Source organism: Pelecanus crispus, chromosome 1 (assembly GCF_030463565.1).
Source record: "Pelecanus crispus isolate bPelCri1 chromosome 1, bPelCri1.pri, whole genome shotgun sequence".
Taxonomy (NCBI): domain Eukaryota; kingdom Metazoa; phylum Chordata; class Aves; order Pelecaniformes; family Pelecanidae; genus Pelecanus; species Pelecanus crispus.
This window is the reverse complement of record NC_134643.1, coordinates 222,966,038-222,988,523: the sequence shown is the minus strand read 5'-3', so window position 1 is coordinate 222,988,523 and position 22,486 is coordinate 222,966,038. Positions and strand designations below refer to the sequence as shown.

The 22,486-nt window shown below is 48.5% G+C and overlaps 1 protein-coding gene across 1 annotated transcript in view; it reads right to left on the bottom strand.

Annotated features, from left to right (window-relative positions):
• GAB2 (GRB2 associated binding protein 2) overlaps positions 1-21,077 on the bottom strand; it is a 99,337-nt gene extending 78,260 nt beyond the window's left edge. The window contains exon 1 of the mRNA XM_075721337.1: positions 21,006-21,077. Within this exon, the coding sequence (XP_075577452.1) occupies positions 21,006-21,077 (72 nt within the window). The remainder of the gene's footprint in view (positions 1-21,005) is intronic.
• Between the last annotated feature and the right edge of the window lie 1,409 nt (positions 21,078-22,486).

Genomic DNA, 22,486 nt, shown 5'->3' with positions numbered 1-22,486 from the left:
CTAGCAGATGCAGCAGTGACTCTGCATCACTACCTCCCTGCCTTCCGGAACAATACCCTCAGGCTCACTTCACTCAGGTCCATTGCACCAGCTGGAGGTTTAAGCTGGAGCCCACCAGACTCCTGGGTAGCATGAATTTAACTTCACAAGGTGGTTTGATCAGTGAATCGTCTTCATGTTATAGGGAAAAGGATAAAGCCAAAAGGCAACCACCTTCCACTCTGCTAACCCTCTGCTCCATGCCAGATGCACCCATACTATTCTGTTTTTCTCTCCAAAATCACTAAAATCCTGTGGTTCCCTCTTTTCCTACCACCTGTCCTTCCTAGCAGCGGTCTCAGCATGCTTAGGCTTTTCATCTAATATATTTTTACAGCCCCCACCTTGCTACTAGCCAAGCTTCACTGCTCCTCCTCAGGATGCACCAGCCCAGGGTAGACAAATCCACACGCATTGCTCCTTGTCCATATCCCCGCGGGGTCAGAGAGGGTTCATTTTCTCACCCCATTGCCACCGCACAAACCTGAGAAAGGGTTTAGCACAGATTTGATTCGGACGTCAGCGCCTGCAAATGGCTTCACCGAACAGTGCTGTGCCATAGTTTTCCCTTCGAGAACAACTCTACCAACCCCAGCTCGTGTCGAAGGGTGGAAGCCGTCTGCCCAGACTTCCAAGCTGTTCCCCAAACAAGGCCCTTTCGCCTGCCAAAGGCAGCTCACATCTGTGGGGCCGCGTTTGTTGTGCCAACAGCCGGTGTACCCAGCCCTGCTCTCCCCAAAGGGCATGGGAAAAGGCAGAGGGGACGGCGCACAAAAATGTGTGGATGGGAACATGGCGGGGGAAGGAGTGGGAGACTTTGACCCGCGATTTGTTTGCTCAGTATCTTGTCTCTGGAGGAAGCAATGTTTCACTTGTGGAGGGCAGGAGAGGAGCTTGTGTGCAAGAATAAATTAGGGATAGAGGGAGGGGGGCAACTCTTTGCTCCCCAGTTTTAAAGTCCAGAAGCCAACTTTTCTTGCATTTTGTCCCTTTTCCCCCCACAGTGACCAGGTCATGGGGCAAGAAAAGAGGACTCGGTGCAACACTCCAGCCCGTTTCCTCATGCAGGGACTTCTGGGGATCATGGGAAGAGGATGGGTGGTCACCCTGGGGACAATGGTAGCTTAAGGTAGGGGGTTTAGATGAGGCTTTTAAAGGCTTCATTGGACTCTGCCATCTTCATACTCGTTCATCCAAAGAAATAGTATGAAAAAGACAAAAATCAGGCTGGGAGAACTTGCATCAGGCAGAAAAGATTTCCCTTCCTTGTATTCACACAGCCCTGCGTCCATCTGAAAGGCATCACCCCCACCCTCCTCACATGATTCCCAAGCTCTCAGATATGCTTAAAAAAAAAAAAAAAATAGAAAAAAAACCCAAACCAGCACTCAGCAAGCAATATACTACAAGGACACATGTTTTTGCGCTCACTTGAGCTAAACCTCCTCCACAATTTTTCCTTTAGCCAAATGTTTCTGAGTAGGAGCACTGGAAAAATAAACTCCCCCGGCGCAGCGGGACGCGGGCGGGCAGCCGGGCTGAGCTGAGCCCCGGGGGCTTGCGGCCGCAGTCGAACCCTCGGGAGCCCCTTCCCAGTCCCCTTCGCAGCAGAGGCTGTCTGCTGGGGGACATTTACTGGGAACAAGTGCCTATTGTCCCCTGTCAAGACTGGGAGGCAGCTCAGTGGGGTAAAAATATAATGAAAAAGGACTTCAGCCTTCCTTTTCGCCCGCTTGGCTTTACTTTTACTTTCCAAGTCAGCATAAAGCCCCAGCTTTGGTCCTTCTCTTCCTGCTTTGCTTTTAGACCTTGATAAGTAGCTCTGAAATGACACCTCGAGAAAATTATTATCATTATCATCTCCAGAACAGGTCTCTCTTTTTTTTTTTTTTTTTTTTTAATCTTTTTTGCCTTGCAGCACTGTTCCAGCAATGCACATTGCAGGATTGAAGGTAGCACAAAAGCCGGCAGGTCTTCTGGAATAAAGACCTCGGCAGCACCTGGTTTCCAGGGCATGGCTGAAGTAGCTCAAAGCAAGCGTGTGCCAACAATTGCAAGGTCCAAAGAGCCTTTTAGGAAGAAATCACGGTCAGCTCTGTCAGGGCATGCCTGCAGCTGATGCCCATCTGGTTTCTTCAGTGCCTCTTATTTCCCATGTGGGATAAATACACTGATTTCTCCAAGGCAACGGCTTCTGTGATCCTTGCATGACATTTGTTGCACATATGCCAATTAATACTAATAAATATGCTAGCACTATTGCTGAAAGGATACACAGAGCGATAAAAAACAAACAGCGCTTAGGAAGGACAAGGAGAATAAAAGATGGCAAAGGAAAGCAGTAGCGTGGAGTTAATGATCTGAGATCAAACTGGAGGAACTAATGGCCCCTTTTTCACGATGTAGTTAAGTCTATGAATATTGAAAACCTTGTTCAGAAATCCTCCAGCAGGGAGACCCACGGCAAGTCTAACAAGTGAAGAAAAAAAATTAGCAGCCGCTTCCCCTGGGGAAATAGGGACACTGTTAGAGGCTGGCTCATAAAACAGCCATGAGGATGAGAAAACCCTATTATTTTCAATATCCTGCTGCAGGATGAAAGCTGGCCCGATTGGGCACAAAACCCGTCATCCCTGGGGCAAAAGCCCCCAGAGGCCAAATTCCACTCAGGCTCAGCAGCGTCTGCCCCATCCTCATCCCCCCGAGCTCCCTCCCAGAGCGCCCGCGGAGGGTGATGGTCAAGGGCTTTGCAACACATATCCATCACGGAGCCATTTCAAGCCAGACAAGGACCCCGAGCACATATCGATCAATTTTATTTCCAGCAGACAAGGCCTTCCCCAATGTTAAAAATAAACCCATAAAGGCTAATTCAGCGTATCGCAACAAGTCGGATGAATCCATCCAAGCGGTCTGGTGCTGCCTGGTGTTTTATCTTCTATATCGCTCGGTCGTGAATCTGGACAGGGCATGCAGTTAAGGACCGGCTGCCACAAGCAGCTTGTCCCCCTGACCCTGCTCCAAAGCATCTGCACTTGCAATCAGTCCTTCTTACAGGTGGTTCCTTTTATTTTTACAGCATCTGCCATTAAACAAGACTAATTAATGCAACAGGAAGATGAGGTTCACCTCAATGTTTAGTGCTGGGTGCCAGTAAATCTTAGTCTGCCGGGAGGAGGTGAGATCTTTGAGAGCATCCTTGGGGAGATGCTGCCCAAAGCATGTCCCAAGCAATCCCCGGGAGCAGGCATGGACTCCAGCTCATTTGGGGGAGGATATTAAAAAGCTTATTTTACCTTAGAGCAAGTATTGTTCTGGCATTGATACTCATCTGTTGATGATATTTCTACAGCGCTGGAGGGAAGTGTGGCGATTTCGACGCAAAATGGAAAGACAGAGCGACATGAAGGCTGGTCTCTGGGAAAGCTGATGCAGAAACCAGATTCACTGGACAGAAACGTGCCCCTGCTGCTTGGCTGGAAGCAATCAGAGTTGCAGGGTCTCCGGAGAGATCTCTGCTTTCCTGGGAAGGCCAACGTTTAAAGAATCAAAAAGCAGACACAGCCGTTCTGAGCTACCCAGGATTTTTTGAGCTTTTTTGGGCAGTTTTGGCTGTGTAAATTATTTTTGGTTGCAAACCCTTATGGTTACAGACCCAAATTCTGATCCTGATGGCAAAGAACAAAGATTTCCTACATGTTGAGCAAATGACCGCAACTGTGGGTTGAATTTGTACAGCACCACGGGTATAGGAGAGGGTCAGCAGCACCTTCACTTGATCAAAGGGTCCTTCAGAGGCCACAGCAACCAAAGATTTGGTCCTGAAGCTGTACTGAAGTGCAGGCTGAACCAACCCAGAATGAATCGGCCTCATCTCTACTCCCAGCTTGTTGCTGGATTTACCCTCCCAGCTTAGGAATGCAGTTGAAATTCAGTTCAGTTTAATAAATATAAGCCTGACAGAGATGCACAATCCACCCCACTGTGTCTTCCTCACGCCCAGGCCAAGAAGCTGACTTGGAGCACCTGCTCCTCATGGTGCAAGTGCTGGTGGCTCTGGTGAGGTGCATGAGAGCCCACGCCACTGCAAGCCCCATCCTCCCGCAGCTGGATGCTCACAGGTCTCCCTGTCAATTTAAAAAATGCTTTTTGGATGCAAACCCCCATGAAACACCAGCACTGTGGACTCAGACTGCAGTTTCTCACGCCACCACACGCTTCGTGGGCTGGTACAGTACAGCTGGAAGTATTTTAAAAAAGCAACTAAGCATCTTTGAAGTCTTACAGTGGGATTTATGCCAGCCAGAAACTGAATACAGGTCTCCGAAAGGTATGGCTTGATTTATTTCAAGGAGAAATAAAGGAGGTTTTAGAGAAGGACATGTAGGTTATGGAGAGCAGCACCCTACGGGCAGAGCTGAACCACAATCCCAAGTATTGCTCTGGCATTGATACCTATCTGTTGATGACAGTTGTCCAGCACTGGAGGGAAGCACCATGATTTCTATGCAAAATGGAAAGACGGAGCAACGTGAAGGCTGGTCCAGCCACCTTCAGCTTAGAAGCAAACTCACACTTGGCATGCAACAGGCAATAAACTCAATCTGCTAAGAAAAGCAGAGACCGGCTGGGTAAACTGAAAATGTCACCAGCAAACTCAAGCCCTGAGTCCCTTCTTGCTGCTTTTCCTTCAACAAGCCAAAAAAAGAAAACTGATTTTTAAAACCTCACTTGCTTCGGCGCTCTAGGACCTGGCTTTTTATTACAAAACAGTAGTAAAGAACAGGAAAAAATAATCAGCCTTCATTTTTGTTTAATAAGAGCCCCCAAACCACTCAAAGGACTTGCAACTGCTGAGATAACTGTCCTGATTTCAGAGAGGACGGGTGTGGGTGGCACCTCCCGGCACGGAGGGGACGTTTGTATTGGCAGCCGAGGCAGAAAGCCTCCACACAACCTAGGGAAAAGGAAAAAAAAAGAAAGAAAAAAACCCCACCCAGCAAATAAACAAAAGCATTCCTAATAAACTGGAAATGTCATACTACATCAGGGATCACAAGATCGAGCCCAGAAAGGTCCAAGTGGCAAGAACACACTGTTAAAAACAGATGGGAAAAACAAGATGGGAAAGGTTGAGACTGTGTTTCTGAACTTCTGTTCCCGACATGGGTTTTAGAGCTGGTGCTGGTGTGGCTGGGGAGACAGTGGGGTAAAATACCAGCTGCCCGCATCATCCCAGTAATCCCTGTGGAAACCTTAAAGCCAGAGGACGGAGAAGAGAGTTTCACATTAAAATCTCCAATCAACCACTTTGGAAATGTAGATTTTTCCAGCTTCCCAAGCCCAGGCTTGCCACATGTTGATTCAGGTTAATAATACTGCTTTTTTATATCTTGGCCTTGGTTTTGTGGAGTCCTGCTTGGAATGGGAGCTGCTCTTCGTGGCACTGCTGTGGGTCGAGGCAGAGGTTCAGGCTGGGTTTCTGGGATGCTCTGCAGCATGGGGATGGCCATGGTAGCCTTTCTGTGCTCATTGCTGCTCGTCGGAAGATGGACTTGCAGAGGTGGCTCTATTCAGTACCATCAAACCAGGTCTTCAGCAAGAGTAATACGACAGGTTGCTGGGAAAGGTGGGTTCCTCCTGACAACCCTCTAAATGTTAGGAATTAGATGAAAAGGAGGAGGGAAGACTAAAATAAAATGGAAAGATGAAGTTACCAAACCATGGAGCCCGCAGAGAGCTGCGGAGAGGAAATCTCCGAGTCTGCCGCCTCCAAGCTCAGCCCATCATCCGGAAGGCGAGTGGAGATAAAGCTCCCAGTGACAAACTCCTAAGATACACCAGATGGTATCAGCTATTCCTTGAGACTGTCAAAGACCTTCCAACATAACAAAATAACAGAAGTTTGGTGTTTGGTTTTTGGTTTGTTTTTTTTTTTTTTTTTAATGCAACGCCTTCCCCCACTTCTGAGTACATGAAGACAGAGCTGGAGCCAACACAGCTCTGGATGCAAGGAGTCCTGTTTGGGGTCCACACTTTCCAGGAGCTCAGACACATTCAAGCCAAGAGCTATTATTTATAGAAAGAGGGTGTAGCCTGGAAGATCTCAAAAACTTTTGAGCTCCTAAACCTGGACAATCTCAAAAATATTTGTAAATACAGGGGGTTGGCTCAGGTGCCTTTCTACGCAAGAGGAGTGTGTGGGGGAACACTTTCCAAAGCTCAGACCAAATGCTCTTCTGAAATTTAACAAGTTCAACTGATTTCCTCTATTATTTTGCATTCCTTCATGCTCTATGTTCCCGGAGATGCCTAAATATCCAAGCGCAAAGGCTGTCAGCACAGCTTTTCCAGCCCAGCAGGAAGTAGGAGATATCTCCAGGGAGAGCCTATTTTTGGAGAGCTATCCAATTCCAAACTAAGCCTTCAAACTTTCTGTTGTTATTATTCGGATTAAGACAGCAGAGTAGGAGAGCTGAGGCATTCCCACAGCAGATCACATTGCTTCTCACACTGCCTACTTCTCAGAGGTGGAAGGGAAGTCTTTGTATGGATGCAGGACATGGCTGGAAATCCACGGCTAAGGTCCTAGGGATTTTTGAGGTCCCGAGCTGATACATGGGCACCTTGACATTTGGATGCAGTTGTGTTTAAATTTCGAAAATCGGTTCTTAATTCTGCACAACTTATCTTGCACGAGGCCAAGACAGATGGAGAAGACTATTTTCCCTTTTACCCAAAATATTCCAAGTGAAAACCATGTATATGACAAAGAACTGCATTACAATAGCTTTGCACATCACCCAACACACCTGTAGTATCAGCAGCCAAGAGTAGGACACCCCAGAGCCCCATTGCTGAACAACTGGTTTACACTGAATTAATTGCATCAGCCAGTGTTGTTTTTTTTTTTTCTTTTACAACTCCTATTTTATACATTAAAAAACATTTAATAGCCATCCCTCAGCTTACTCCTTAAGATTAGTAAGTCAAAACAGAAACACTGGGGAGTATGCAATAAAAAAAATACACTAAAACCCCCTTGGCTGAATTTAATATCTATTAGAATCCTTAGTCATGATGGAAACATATTTATAACCACAAACCTCCACTAAATTATCTTAACAGCCTCTAGCTGTTGCACTGATGGCCAAAACAGCACAGTAAATTACCAGCTCACCGTACAAAATTATATGCATCACTATTATACCATGTTTTAGTCCCAGCCTCTCAAAAGCAGAGCAAGATTTACTCTTATTACCCAACTGAGTTCACCTACCAGCACACACGTGTGCACTGCCACGTGTTTACTCCTGAAACAGAGTAAATCCACTGATTTTTGCAATGTGGCACAAACCCACTGCCAAGCCCACAACGAATGCAGCGCTGGCAACAACTGCTTGCCTTTTCCCCCTCCTTTCCCACGTCTGATTGACTTTCCGCTCATCAGATTTTCCTGTCTGGCAGCTGGACTGAGTTTTTAAACAGGCTGAATTCACTCCTAACCTCATCCGATGGACTTCAAGGCAAGGCACACGCGAGGTGAACTTGGCTCAGAAAACTTGGACTTTCTCAACATGACACCGCAGGGACAGAGCATGCCGGGATGCAGCTTAGAAATGGGCAAGATGAAGATGAGACTGAAGGATGTTGGTGTCTGGTTCCCAGCTCTGCAATGGACTTGTTGCAGACCCTGAAAGATTCACTTAATCCCTGCACCCTTTAATTTCCTATTTATAAAGCAGGGACAGTGAACACCCAAGAGTCCAGCAAGCAACCTGGCAGCACAAGGGTGGAAAGGTTGGAAACCCATCGAGTGACCAACCCCTTGCACCAACTCTTTGCTCTGCTGTGATGTGCAAGGCTAAAATCATTTGCGTTTGCAACCCACCTCGGTGCTATAATGCCAAGACCCTGTAATATTCAGGGTAGGCGGATGAATATTAGTGAGAGAGTTGAAAGTGCAAGGACCAAAGCCTGGGGGAAAGAAAATGAACCCAAGCCCAGCACACACCACCGGGCTTTGGGTACAAAAGGATAAAGGTGGGAAAATGGGAAAAGCAGAGATGATAATATCCAGGAATATACACCGACTGGGAATGGACGTCTGCGGTACAACTAGGAGAGCACCGCAGCTGTGTTTCTGATCATGCTTTGGTGTCTTGTTTTCTAACAAACTGAGGTTTTTTTGGGTTTTTTTTTTTTTTTAATATATATATATAATTAGTTAAAACCGTCCCATGCTTTGAAGGAAACAAATCCAAGGTTTTGACCAGGCCCTTCCACACTGACAAAAGAAGGTTAAAGCTTGCATAAATTACAGCTGATTCAGTAGTAATGCATGCAGCAGAGGGGAGCACGTAAACCCCAAACACGTTGTTCTGGCTTCTCACCTTCCTTCACAATCTGAGCTACGGTTGGTTAGTGGGAGGCTTCAGGTACAAAGAAATGCAAAGAATAGGCTTTAAAAGCTCTTCTTCTTAATTACAAAAGCAAATCTTGAAGCTTCTCATCCCCAAGTGGTACTCAACAACTTGATCCTATCTGAAATTACAAGCGCACCAGAGCAGCAGGTCCACACTTCACCCCACCTAGCCTTAATGACAGCATTTAACAGCGTTGAGTGGGTCATGGCAGACTCTTCCAAGAAGCAGGATGGACAGAGAAGCATCACAAAGAGAATATTTTCATCAAACACCCTAGTTAACTAAAAACGCATACAAAAAGCCTCATAAACACCCTATGCATAGCACAGGACAGAATTTGCTTTACATCCCTTTTTCAGTTTCAGCCCAGACCAATGCCTGAGGTCCAGTGTCCATCTGCCCCAAGACAAATACTCATTTTTAGCCCCACTGTGGACATCCAACACACACTACTGAGCACAGAATATTTTGTGAAGCACCATCCACGATACCAACTTGTAAGACGCCCTGCCTTCTGTTGCGCGTGAAGCACCTTCAGTATTAAAAAAAATCCTGCAGACAACCTTCTTCTCTACACATGACTCTGTCTTCAAACCTCGCTCCTCAGTACACCTCCCTGTGACAGCACATGATACATCAGCCCGTCTGCACGCCAGCTGGCTGTACTGATTTGATGCTAAAAAGAGCGTATTGATTGATTCCCAGTCGAAGCCTCAGCCAACATGTTTTGCAAGTGTTTGAGACAACGGCCTGATCCTTTCAGGCCCTCCCTCAGGTTGACTTTGAAGGGAGTGCAAGGCAGGAGCTCATAACATGGTTCTGGGAGCAACTCCACGGGTATGGTGCTGGATCTAGCTAGTTTGGACCAAAGCACACCCTGCTGCAGGTGGAAACTCTCTGAAAAGGCAGGTGGAGGGAGCCCCATCACTATGAAAAACCTGTCCTTAAACCTTGACTGGTTTAAAACTCTAAACATCCATTTTGTTCCTTTCCAGTGTTTTCTTCATGGTATCAACTTCTACCGTTGCAGATATTTGCATTACTCATGTCTCATCTCCTTTAAAAGGTGCAAATTCAGACTCGGGAGGAGGAGGCATGTTTCTCCCCCATCGCACATCTATAGTGGAGGCAGAACCTGCTGAAGGATGCAAAGACAAAAAGATCTCGCATGCTTTAACATCTGTGAAACATCTGGTCACCTCTCCTGCTGAGTGCAAATCTCACCTCTCCAAGAGTGGGTTCAGGTGGTGGGGTGGGACACCTGCCTCTTTGGTGATGTGCCAGACACTTTGGGCCACCTCCTGGGAGAAGGACCCTGGGGTGCTCCCATAAGAAGTCCCACAAGCTGAGCTTACATGCTGGCCCCACTCTGCACAGACAGCAGCCCTGCGGGCTTTTATCAGGGCACTTTCTCATTCACTTTCTTTGGAAGGTGGCCGTCCCTTGCTGTTTCGGAGGCCTGTCGTGTAAAGCTTTCCCAGGCTCCTAATCACTCTCGTCACCCTTCTCCAAAGACTCTGGTGTCAGGGGTCCACCCACACGCACATTGCTGCAGGATAAAGTCCCGATCACTGGCAGGAAAACTCCCCGCTCACTGTCCTGCCTCACTCCGTGCATGCAGAGGGCTCAGAAAGGGATCCATATGGTCAGGGCTAGGTTCAAACCTCAATCCCCAGTTTCTAGCCTCCTGCAGGGACCAGTCTGCATAATTTCTCAGCATCTCCTTCCCCTTGGTGCAGCCAGGAACACCCCATACACTCCCTGTCATTCCCCACATCCCATCTCTTCTGCCTTCCTTCTTTTTTTTCTTTCATTTATTTTATTTATTCCCCTCCCTTAAAGGCTTTAAGCCTCCCACAACCACAGACTGCTCACTGTCTGCACAGCTGCCACTATAGGTAATATAAGACTGGGCTGGAGGTAGCAGCGTGGCTCAGCCGCCAGCTCCGCTCCCCTCTCTCCTGCCACCCCAGCCCTGCACCCTGAGCCCCGAAACAATGAGCCCTTCTATTCCCCAGTGCCTCGCTGGAAACTCCGGTCTGACATTACGTGTGGGGGACAGTGGGTGAGGGAGGCAGGGAAGGTGAGAGGGAGGGAGAACACAAGCCTCAAGTCATCGGTTCTTCTTGGGTCAAAGCAAATGAGGTTTTCCTGGGAGCTTCCTATCTGGAGGGAGTTATTTAGGAACAACACAGAGACCCAGAATCAAAGGAGCTGTGTGCGGTGTTGATGGCATGGAAGCAGAGCGGCTATTTTCTGCTGTCAATAAGCCAGAAGGGGCATTTATTGTGTTTGCCCCTTCCTGTGCTGGATGGCTCTCAAGCACAGCACCCGCATGGAAGTGGAGTGAGAAGGAAGATCTGGAGGTGCCGAGGTGGCCTCTGTAGGGGTGGTGAGCAGGACTTTGCAAGGGAGAGGCAACCAAGGAGTACTGAAACCCCAAGCTGAATTACATAGCTAATCTTCCCTTTTCCATGGGGCACTGTTTCAAGCCAAGAGTATCCAGGGAGCAGTAAAAAACCACATATACCCCCTAAAAATAAACAACAAAAAACCCAAAAGATGCCTAAATAAGTATGTGGATGAAGATCTGCAGAACAGATCGGTAGCAATGACTAACAACCCCATGTAGCATGATTACTGACATTACAATGAGATAAAAAAATGCAGACAAATGTAAGTATTGCCCAGTTCAACAGCAGCACACAGTACCAGACCTACAGTGTACATGTGACACAGCTCTTTCGAAGCTGAAAATTTAGAAGACAAACTCAGCATCACCAGAGAAGAGGAGGGAAAGGAAGGTTTACTAATCAGCTTTGAAAACACGACATAATCCCCATTTGGGTATTACGTTAAGTGGCCAAGGAGTTTGTTTAGCAAGTCAACTTGCATCCTTTGGCAGCCACATGCAAGTCCACAGGGATGTTCAGAAGGTCAGCAAGGAACCTGAACGGGCGAGGCAGCAGTTGTGATCATCAGCAAAACTTAATCACTGAAAATCTACAAAATTCAAAAGACCACAAATCTTTGACTCAAAATGTTATTTCCATCTCACCATATGGATGCAGGAGCTGGAACTCCACCAAAGAGATGTCTAAATGCCTTCCAAAGCAAACGCCTTTGGAAAATACCAGGTTTAAATGGAATAAGATGCATAACAAGTACTGAGATACTATTCGGATAGCATCTTAGATCCAGGAGACACGACGGAAATATTTTGGATGTGTCCAAAGGGCGTTGGGAAGCAAAAGAAATAACAAATAATAATAACAAAAAAACCACCAGAAGATAGATTACTGTCTATAGATTACAGGAAAAAGAGAGACCAAATAGACAGGATTTAAAAATTCAGAGGCCATGTGAAGAAGAGTCTGGAGCAAGCAGAGATGGAAAAGCTTTCCAAGCAATGGAAAGGAAAAAGCAATCCGAACACTTAATACAGAAATGTCTAAGAGCTGTTCTCAACTGGTCCTGCCTCAAAGCCAGATGTAAACTATAAATAAAAACATCCCATTTCTGGCCCAAGAGTGAACCATCTATCCTGAACAGGCATCATTTTGGGGTGAGAATATTCACATTTGGACAGAGAAGTTCATTTCTAGGTATTAGTGTAATGCAGACAACCAGACCAATGAAAGATTTCCCAGATCCTAACCTTCTCCAGGAAAACTGCGCAAGAGCTCAGAAAAAAAAAGGAACTGAATACGAAAATACAAATCCAGAGCTGAAATCGCCCCCCCAGGTTGCTGGCATCAAATTATTCCAGATTCATTGGAGAAACAGGCACTGCTGGCTATCTTACACAGCAAGAAACATATGCTTCCAGCACTCATATTTTCCTCCTGTTCTTTAAAGGCACAGCTTCCAGGCTAAAGATGACTATGAGGTTTCGGTTTTTTTTTTTGACTGAGGCTGATTTTTATTATTTATTTATTTATTTAAATTTATACACAGCACATATTTAAATTGCTGTATAGCTAGGTATGATTGATGACGTACATATAACTGCACCGTGTGGGTTTGCATGCTGACCTTCAGGAATTCCTCTTTGTACGTTGTAAAACCCGGTCGCTGCAGGCATACCTGAGGTGCAAGCGTGTTTGCCTGGAGGCGTGCACATGGTCTGGATCGCTTCTTGAGGTCTCAGGTCTGTTCTGTGCGATTTCACATGCTGAGTATCTGCCTTTTCTGTTGCTAATCATGAATAAGAAAGAAAAGAGGTGCTCTACGCTGACTGCATCTATACAGCTTCCTGTGTTCACTGCCAATTTGCTGCCAGTTTAACCTGGGATAACCACAAAGCTCGTTTCACTTGGCAGCAAGGTGTTCAGGTGCTGATCCAATTTCTCCAGATTTAGGCTGAAAAAGCCTAAGGAGAAGCAAATCCACCCATCCCTCTGCGAGAGTCAGACCTGGACTGCTTTGCACCAGCATTTCCAGGCCAGCAACTCTACTAGCTTTTGCCTAAAAGCATCCAGCCATGGTGGGATATTAACATAGTGGTGTGCAAGGATGTAAGCAAGTAATTTCTAACACTGATGACTTCTCAGCTGGGATGAGAGACTGGAAAAGGCAAACAAAAACCCAACCCAGCCTTTCCCTGCTCTGCTCTGCTCCTTTCAAGCCCACAGGGCTGCGTGTGTGGGAAGGAGCAGACATAAGGCACAGACATCATCTGATGTGCAAACAAGAATGGGGATTTTTCTTTCTCAGGTTACTTTTATTATTTGAACAGAATTACAGGAGCCATCACTAGACTGTGGAGACACCAAATGAAACTTTGGAGGTCAGGTCTGCTCCTAGCTTATTCATCCGCATGAGCAGTGCTGCTGTAGATGCTGCTCAGTGACCACAGCAGAGGTCCAGGATGCTCCAGGAGACTTTCTGGACACTCAGCAGCTTTGGGAGCCTCTCCAGAGTCAGGTGCCCCAGCTGGTGGCATGGGCCAGGCTCTCAATTTCCTTACTGAAAGAGTGATCAAGCATTGGAATAGGCTGCCCAGAGAGGCGGTGGAGTCCCCATCCCTGGAGGTGTTCAAAAACCAGGTAGATGCGGCACTTTGGGACATGGTTTAGTAGGCATTGTGGTGTTGGGTTGATGGTTGGACTCATGATCTTAGAGGTCCTTTCCAACCTTAATGATTCTATTCTAGTTTTGCTTTCATTAATAATGCAGCCACCAAGCCAGGAAACATGAAATTAATTATTACTCTACCCTTAGTTGGTTTAGTGGTGGACTTGGTAGTGTTAGGTTAATGGTTGGACTGGATGATCTTAAGGTCTTTTCCAACCTAAATAATTCTATGATTCTATGATTCAATAGCCCTGGTGGTGGAGCCAGGCTTCCCGCTCACAGCTCCAGACGAGGAAATCGCAACAGCCTGTATTCACACGACGCCTCTCGGCCAAACGATATGCCTAGGTGTGCCACAATTAAAACTCCATAGAATTACCCAGCCAAAGGACAGTGTTGGGTAATAAGCATTTGCATATTGTTGATCCTGGGCTTAACCTTTTTTTGTCTAAATCTTTGGCAGGATGGGACTATCCCATGAAGAAGGGCTGAGAGGTGAAGGAGAGGCCACACAGAACAGCAGCGACAGCAGTTCATAAACCTGTTTCAGCTCTACTGCTGCTCTCTGCGCACCCTAGATTAAATCAAAGTGTCTCTTTTTCATTTCTCCCACCTCCTGAGATAAGGATAAATACACTTCATCACCAGTTAGGTGCTGTAAGATCCACCTAAGCATTACAATAGGGAAGTGAGACTTTAAAGACTTGAAGGGAGTACTGAAAGGAAGGGCAGTTTATATTAAAAGCAGTAATTTCCAAATCTTTGGATCAACTCATCTCGGAGAGCCCCCAGATGACCTTGACACTCCCGCCGACTAAATCCCTGCTGGAAGTACTATGTACTTCTGTGGACCAGTTGCAATCCCTTTCCGTAGCTTCACACATGCCCAGCAGCCTGCAAGCAGCTCGGAAACCTCTGGCTCAGGTAGAAGCGATAAAACCAAGCTGAGTTCCCAGCTGTGGGAATGACCCTGAACCCAAGTGCAGCCAAACCACTGACTTGATCCGTGCCTCGGTTTCCCCATCCAACCAGCGCCTTCAGGGCAGATGTGGTCTCACCAAACACCCAGCGCATCAAGCCCCAACCCCAGTCGCCTCAGCTGCTACTGTAATCCAAATAAATAATATTTGCTCTGCCTTTGAGTCACTACTATAAATTATGTGCTTCGGTCTGGTAAACAGTATTACATCACCTCTTGCATCTGACACTCACTAAAAGAAAAAGAGGAAAAAAAAAAAAAAAAAGGGTTTCAGTATCACTTCTGCTCTCTTCCAAAGAGAAATGAAGCCAGCTTCCTCTTACACTTTCCTTAAGTATTGTTTGCCTTTTTTGAGTTCAACCTGCGCTTTGCCACCATCAATCTTTAACATCCACCATGGACTTTGCCAGGACCACCGTCCAGCTCTGAAGTCATGACAGAAAGCTGAAGATTCACTCAGGCTGTCTTAGCAAAGCCAAAGCACCAGGAAAATACACCGGTTTCACTCCCCACACAACACACAGACTCCTTACCTCTACGGGCACGTCCACCTCAATCGATGCAATGCCTCAGGAAGACATGCGCGTTAGTCCTGACCAAACCAGTTTGAGTTTCAGCAGCTGAAGAGCTGCCCTAGTACAGCACTTCTCCCAGTTGCTTGTGTTGGTAGAAAACAAAACAAGACTATCCACCTGCACAGGGAGCTGGGCTAAAGCAGCTATATTGCTTCCTAGATTGACGGCTCCATGCTGTGCTATGCCACAGAGGTGTCAGAAATGTTGGGTTGGAGGCACCTCGGGAGGTCTCTAGTCCAACCTCGCATTTGAGGTGTGACTAGATCAGGTCAGCTGGGATATTCTTTAGCCAAGTCCTGAAAACCTCCAAAGACAGGCCCTGCAGCCTCTCAGGAACCTGTTCCTCTATACCACAACCCTCCTACTGGAGGAGCTTGCCCAAGACCCAGCCTGAACCTCCAACGCTGGTTTGTTGTTGTTGCCCCTTATTTTGTCACCTGCTACAACCAAGAAGAGTTTGACTCCATCGTCCTCATAATCACCCTCCAAGTAGCTGCAAGTTATTAGCTCAAAAGTATCATGACGACAATATACGACCATCTGACTGTGCCTGGAAAATGTTACAGTGGGCAAAGGAACACACCCTCACACCCAAACAAAATGACCCTGAGAGAAGGTTGCAGGGAACAGGTTGTGTATTTTGACTCATCAGCGATGATGCAGCAGAGAAACAAGTTACGGAGCTTGACCTTTGCACAGCATTGCACAAGGGAGGTGGTACTGCAGGGGTGCTGGCGGGCACTGCCCTTGCAAGTGAAATGCACCCCCTGACCTGCAAAACCTTCTCTGGTGGAGCAAGTGTTCATCCCTCCTCTGAATCACGGGGCAGATGACAACAGCTAAAACGTCTGATAGTCTTTTTGAATCGAGCTGGGAGATTACATGGGTGGAGCAAGGTGCAGCAAGGCAGCTTGACAGCTGGAATAAGATGCAAAGTCACGGAGTTCAGTGCTGTCAAAATTTTCTACAAAGAACTTGTTTGCCCTGGGTCAGAGGACTTCCCTGAGTCCCATCAGCAGATCCACGTGACACAATTTGTGCCCTAAAGCCTCTCTGCTACCTCTCCTGAGTTCAGGCTCAAAATCCATAAATTCACCTAAACCAGCACTGGAAGGGACTTTTGGAGAATTTGTCAAATTTATTCCACGGCCTCAAAACAGGATCAGGTGTCCTGAAGCACTGTTTGGCCAACCTGCTCTTTGAAACTTCCACCAATGGAGACTCCGAGCCCATCCCAAACCATCTGTTCCACTGCTCCACTCCTCTGGCCATCAGAGGTTAGGAAGTTTTTCCTAACACTTGTTTCCCTTGCACTTCTTGGCCTCCCATCACTGGCCATGAAGAACAGTTTACTCCCTTCCCCTTCACAGCTACCTTTGCCATACTTGAGGACTGTTATTTCTCCTCTCAGCCCTCTCATCCCTAGACTAAACAACCTCATTTCCATCTGTCTTTCCATGTTTTCTAGGTTTCTGCTCATTATTTGGTGCTTTTCTTTGGAGTCTCCGCAACCGTTTCCTACTTTCGGTAGAGGGGAGCATCCTGAATCAGGCATGGCACAGCTGAACATGAGAGCAACCCATTAAACCTCCTTAGAGAGAAGAGGAAAAAACCAAAGATCACCACTTTACTTAATACCCATTTTTTTGTATTTTGCTGCAGACTTAAAGGAACATCCTTTCTTCTCCCCCTGCTCTAAAATTCCATCCTGATTAGCACCATGCCAAACTTCACCTGGTACCCCCATCATTTGAGCAGCCTAAGACTTCTCTGCTTCAGTGGTCCTACTTCAGCCCACATCCCACATCCTCATTTAATGAGGATATCCTTGCTATGCACCTTCAAGTGGGATGCGAAAGGTCTACTTCAGGGCCCAAAAAAAGCTCTTCATCACAGAGTTACCCCTAGGAATAGGGCTGTGATCAGTAAATCAGCCCGTTATATGCCCCCTTAACCTGTTCTGCTCACCCCATCAGAGAGGAGCAGGTCTTCCAACGACCTTGATGAAACTGCTTCTGCTTGATGTAAAAATGACCATTGATGCACAAAGCCAAACTCTCCTCCCAGTTAAACCAGCGTGGCGGGGAAGCAGTAAAAGATTGTAAAACCAGCGCAAGATGAGAAGCTTTTGTTTTAGTCAGAATTGTAGACATACATCACAGCCAGACAGAAAACACTCTGACTTCACGGTACATAAATGAACAGGCAAAGCACACTGATTTAATGATAGGAAGCTAAGAGCTCTTCTACAACGACAGTAGTTATTTTTCACATTGCTTTTCTGCCAGAGAGCCCACCCCCAAAGCCCATCGTGTCGGGCAGCGGACAGACACAAAACACCACTCTAAACCCACGTCTAACTCGGGAGACAACAGACAGGCACGTCCAGGGAGAGAGCACCAGGAGACAGTGAGTCAGTACAGACCGGCACAACATGCGCTGGTCTCGGCTCATCGGTCACACAACTAAAGCCAAGGGTTTTGTTTAGGGATTGGTTTTTATTTTTTTCACGGGTGTTTTAAGGAGGAGCCAGGAGGAGAATTAAAGGAGAGCTCCGCGCTTTGTGGCTGTGTACAAGGAGACCCTTCCATGCATTAAAGTCAGAAGGGGAGAAGGCGGGGACAGACTTTTTAATAGGGCCTGTAGTGACAAGGGGTAATGGTTTTAAACTGAAGGAAGGTAGATTCGGACTGGATATAAGGAAGAAAGTTTTTTTTACAGTGAGGGTGGTGAGGCACTGGCACAGGTTGCCCAGAGAGGTGGTCGATGCCCCATCCCTGGGAACATTCCAGGTCAGGTTGGACGGGGCTCTCAGCAACCTGATCTAGTTGAAGATGTCCCTGCCCCTGGCAGGGGGGTTGGAACTAGATGGCCTTTAAAGGTCCCTTCTAACCCAAAGCATTCTGTGATTCTATGAAGGTACAAAAATGTTTGTCTGGGGAAAAAAAACAAAAAATCAAGCAACGGGCAATGGAGCTTGGTGTCCCGAGCAGAATGGAGGTGGAAGGTGGTATTCTGGTATCTCGGTTACTTTTGGCCTTCAATTGTTTGGTTACCTTTTATTGTCAATATTAGAGTAGCATCTACAGGGCTCATCCAAGACCATGGCCAAACTGCTTAGGGTCTACATGAGCCCCTGTCCCCAGCTATGAGGCAGAAAAGAGGCACAATTCATCTCAACCTTGAAGGAGTTATCGTTTGATCATTTGAATGTCCCCCAACAGAAGAGAAACTCCTGACCCTGGTATTTCCCAGAGCATTGTACAAAGAGGTCCTACATAAAATATCCCACAATCTCACATAAACACAATCCTCTGAAGTGAAACCGAGCAGCTACTGCTGTAAATGCAGATTAATGCTGCGTGGATCAGGTGTGGAGAAGAATCCTCTTCCCCAACCACTCTGGATGGATGTTAGAAAGAAAATTTAGCACCTTCCCCTCTTGCCAAGGATCTCCTTGAAAAGTAAACCCAAAACAAAACCAGGCTTATAAAAGCACAGCATTTCAAGGACAGCATTAGCAACACACACATGTGCAGACAGGTACATTTGAAATGCACTTGTCAAAGAAAAAATAAATCTATCATCTTCCCTCGGTCAATACAGCCAGAGCAGGAACTTAAACCCGATTAGCAGCATCCTGCAGCCTAAGATTCCTCCTTTGAGGTCTCAAAGCAGAATATAAACCAAAGGCATAAGGAAAGCGGCAAAGCCAGCAATTCAGCGCCTTCCCTTTGAGGCCGTACAAAAGCTGGTGTAACACCGTGGTGGCTGAAAACTCGCCTTTTGTGCATGAAAACCAAAGTCCAACCGTGCGGGTTTGTTGCAGATGAAGGCAGGTTTTAGGGGAGCAAAGCCATCAGCCTCAGGCTCTACCACACCTACCTGCTCTGAACAACTATCGAACAACTTGATCAATGCGTCAACACCCTGAACGCACAATGCAGTTACGTAAGTATTATTATATTATGCATTAGTAATAATGCATTAAAAAGCAAGGGGATGGGGCACCACCGAGCGAGACACAGTCCAAGCTAAGGCCAGCATTTTCAAATCCAGCCACCGATGCAGGAAGCTGGCGCAACTGGCGTGACTGGAAGGGAAGTCCCACTGACCACAGCGCCGGGACCGCTCCGGCACAGAGATCCCCTCAAGTGACATCTGCCGAGCATTGCTTCCTGCCCCGCGGAGGCTGCGTGGGACGGCCGGGCACATCTCAGCACGGCTGCGTTTCCTCTTGGAGGAACGAGGATGTTTTGAAAACATAGGTGGCTTGCAAAGCACTTTGGGATGTATCTGGATGAAAAGCAGTCTTATGCACATCGATAATTAGCGCTAACCGCCGGCGTGTCACACCCTCGTGTAGAGCATTTAGCAGATTTATTCAGCTCTTGCTGGAATGCCGGAGCACAAGCTGGATATTCAGAAGGCGATGTGAGCGCCCTTTCACGGGGCAGATGCTGGGGAGCTAATGATTTTTGATGAGTTAAGGCCACTGGTGACTCAGGATAAGCAATTAGTTGATTTCTGCGGGAGGAAGGTGCTTTGCTCCATTAAGCTAAAAGCATCCTCCACAGTTCAGCATGCACAAAGTCATTCTGTCCATCTCCCACAAAGCCTGCCTACATACGTTAGGGGTTTGGTATTTCCCATGTAAACACCCGGTTTTTACCTTTGTCTCAGTACATTTAGGGGGACAGGGAGCAAAAGAAATGGATTCCCTCGCAGCTCCATCCTGCAGCCAACCTGAACCTCCCCTGAAGGGGATCAGGCATGCAAGGAAAGGATTGCCAAGAGGGTCCCAGACATGCAGTCTAACGCAAAGGGATGTGGCACCACTGATGTCTGCGGGGCTGCACCCGTTTTGGACAAGGCTAATAACACCGCATCACAAATCGGACACCCCCCAGCCCTGCCGTAGCCTAGACTGCAGACATCCACCTCCCTCTCAAGGGCAGGCAGCGATGCTTCCATCAACCAGTAACAGGCACCGGGGAGACACCAACTGCACTTGTTCTGCCTGTCACTCCCAAAATCCACGCAGGCAAAAGCAACGGGACCAAAGGACGATTTGGCTGGTGCCCCCCTTGGAAGGGAGAGCACCCAGCTGTCTCCCGGAGGCCGCGTCCCAGCCAACCGAAGCCTGGCAGAGGTCGGTCACTGGAGTCAGGGAGCGGGACCCCGGCTTCATCCCGGGGAGCGATGTGCCGAGTCATAGGATGGCAGCTTGATGTAGCCGCGTTTCTGAGCTCTAACGCTCGTGGCGCCCGGCGAGAGCGTCAGGCGGAGGGCGCAAAGAACAGTTATTTCTTTCAATGAGTGGGGAATGTGACAGAGCTGGCATTTGGACCCTCTTTTTACAACTTCTTTGAAGTGTTTGATCTCGGCCGCTAATGACACAAAAGGCTATCGAGGCGCTACTGGTGCTATCTTCAAAGGGCTTGGACGTTAAATGATTAATAGGAACCGCGCGCGGGGAGGGGGCAAGCGACCGTTACGGGGGCGTTGGGGGGGGACTCGAGATGTGTTATTACCTTTACTCTTTGGGGCAAAGGTATTCCCAGCCTCCCCTAAAAAACACGACTTCAAAGGCGGGGGTGTGACACCCGCAGCTCCTGGGGGAGCCCGGCCGTAGCGGGGCGCAGCCAAAACCGCCCCAACAGCCGGTGCCCGCTCGGGCTGTGGCCGGGGACGAGCCGGGGGGCTCGGAGATGCTCCCACCCACCCCTTCCCCCGAGCAGCGGGGAGCCACGACCACGACGAGCACCCACCCCGGCGCGGGCAAGGGGCACACCCGGCCCCGCCGAGCCCCCGGCAGGTGCAGGCGGCGAGGGAGGGGAGAGGAGCGGGGAGAGCCCGGCTTCCCCGGAGCCGGGGGTAGAGGTGAGATTGGGGTGGGCTGAGACTTACGTATCTCCGTAACTTCTTCTCCGGCGGTGACTTTCGGAGCCAGCCCGAGCACACCACCTCCCCGCCGCTCATCGCGGCAGCCGGGCGCTGCCTCCCGGCGCTCAGCGCCGGCAGCGCCGGCCCATGGAGGGCGGTGGGTGGAGGGAGGGATGGATGGAGGGATGGAGGGATGGATGGAGGGAGGGATGAGGGGATGGAGGGAGGGATGGGGGGGACGGAGGGGGGGCGATGGGCGCCTCCCCCGCCGCCGCCGCCGCCCGACTGCTTGCGGGGAAGCAGGAAACCGGCTCCCTGCCGCTCACCACGCCTCCCGCCCGGCCCGCCGCCCCGCCAGCCGCTTTAAAGACACAAACCCCGCGGGGAAGAGGGGCTGCCCGGCCCCCGGAGGCATCCCCGCCGCCCGGGAGGGCTTTGCTTCTCATGCCCGCCCCCCACGCACTCCCACGGTACCTGCAGAGAAACTTTACACGGGCGGCGGCAGGTGAGCTCCTGCGGCGCTGCCTTAAGCAAAAAGCGGGGTCCCCCCCGCTCCCCCCCAAAAAAAACCCCCGCCACTGGAAGATTTAATCACCCCAGGACCTTTCCCTTCTCTTGCTGGACAAGGTCCTTCCCACCCCAAAAAGGAGAGGCTGGCTTCGGCCCCGCCGCGCTTGGGGGCTCGTGCGTGAGATGGAGGTGCCATAGGAAAACAAAGAGGTTGAGCAAGAAACAGCCAAACAGCAGCAATAGCCAAACCCTCCTGGAGAGGAGCGGGGGGAAAAAAAAAAAAAAAAAAATTAAAAAAAAAAGAGGGGAATCGATAAAAGCTTCATATTTTATTATCGATTTTTAGATAATGGAGCTGTGCCCACTGAAAGGGGATTTGAGTGCCACTGGAGCCTCATGCAGACAAGCTGGGTTTCGCGTTACAATGTATTACACCCTGGCTGAGATTAACTATCATCTTCCAGATCTAGAAACACCGTACATTTAAAAGTCTGATCCTCTCCCCAGCTCAGGCAGCAATAAAACTTCCCTCCTCAGCCCTGTGAGGGGGATTATGCTCTAACCCTCCTTTTGCTGCATCCTTAAAAGCAAAAACCTGCGCATGGCCCCCATAAAAGCTGAGTCCTCCTAGCCCCCAACGCTCTCATGCTGCCCACTTATTCGGAAAATACAACTTGGGGTTGTTTGCTGGGGATGGATTTCTAAGACCTGTCTCTATATGGCAGCTCTGGCCCAAACCTGCTGGGGCACATTCAGTCATCCCTGCCTCGACTTCCCTGCCTGTCCAACGTCCATGGGTAGGGACGGTCCCTCCCTACGTGGTTGTGCAGTAGCTGGTGCAATAACAACTCCACGCTGGCTGGATGCTCTACCGTATGTCAAACAACAATCTTTATATAACGCTGCTCGCGCGGGGATCTTGCATCACTCGAGAGCAGTAATTACAACTCGCGGTGCCGCTGGGAAGTAGGCATGACACCTCTTTTCAAGATGGG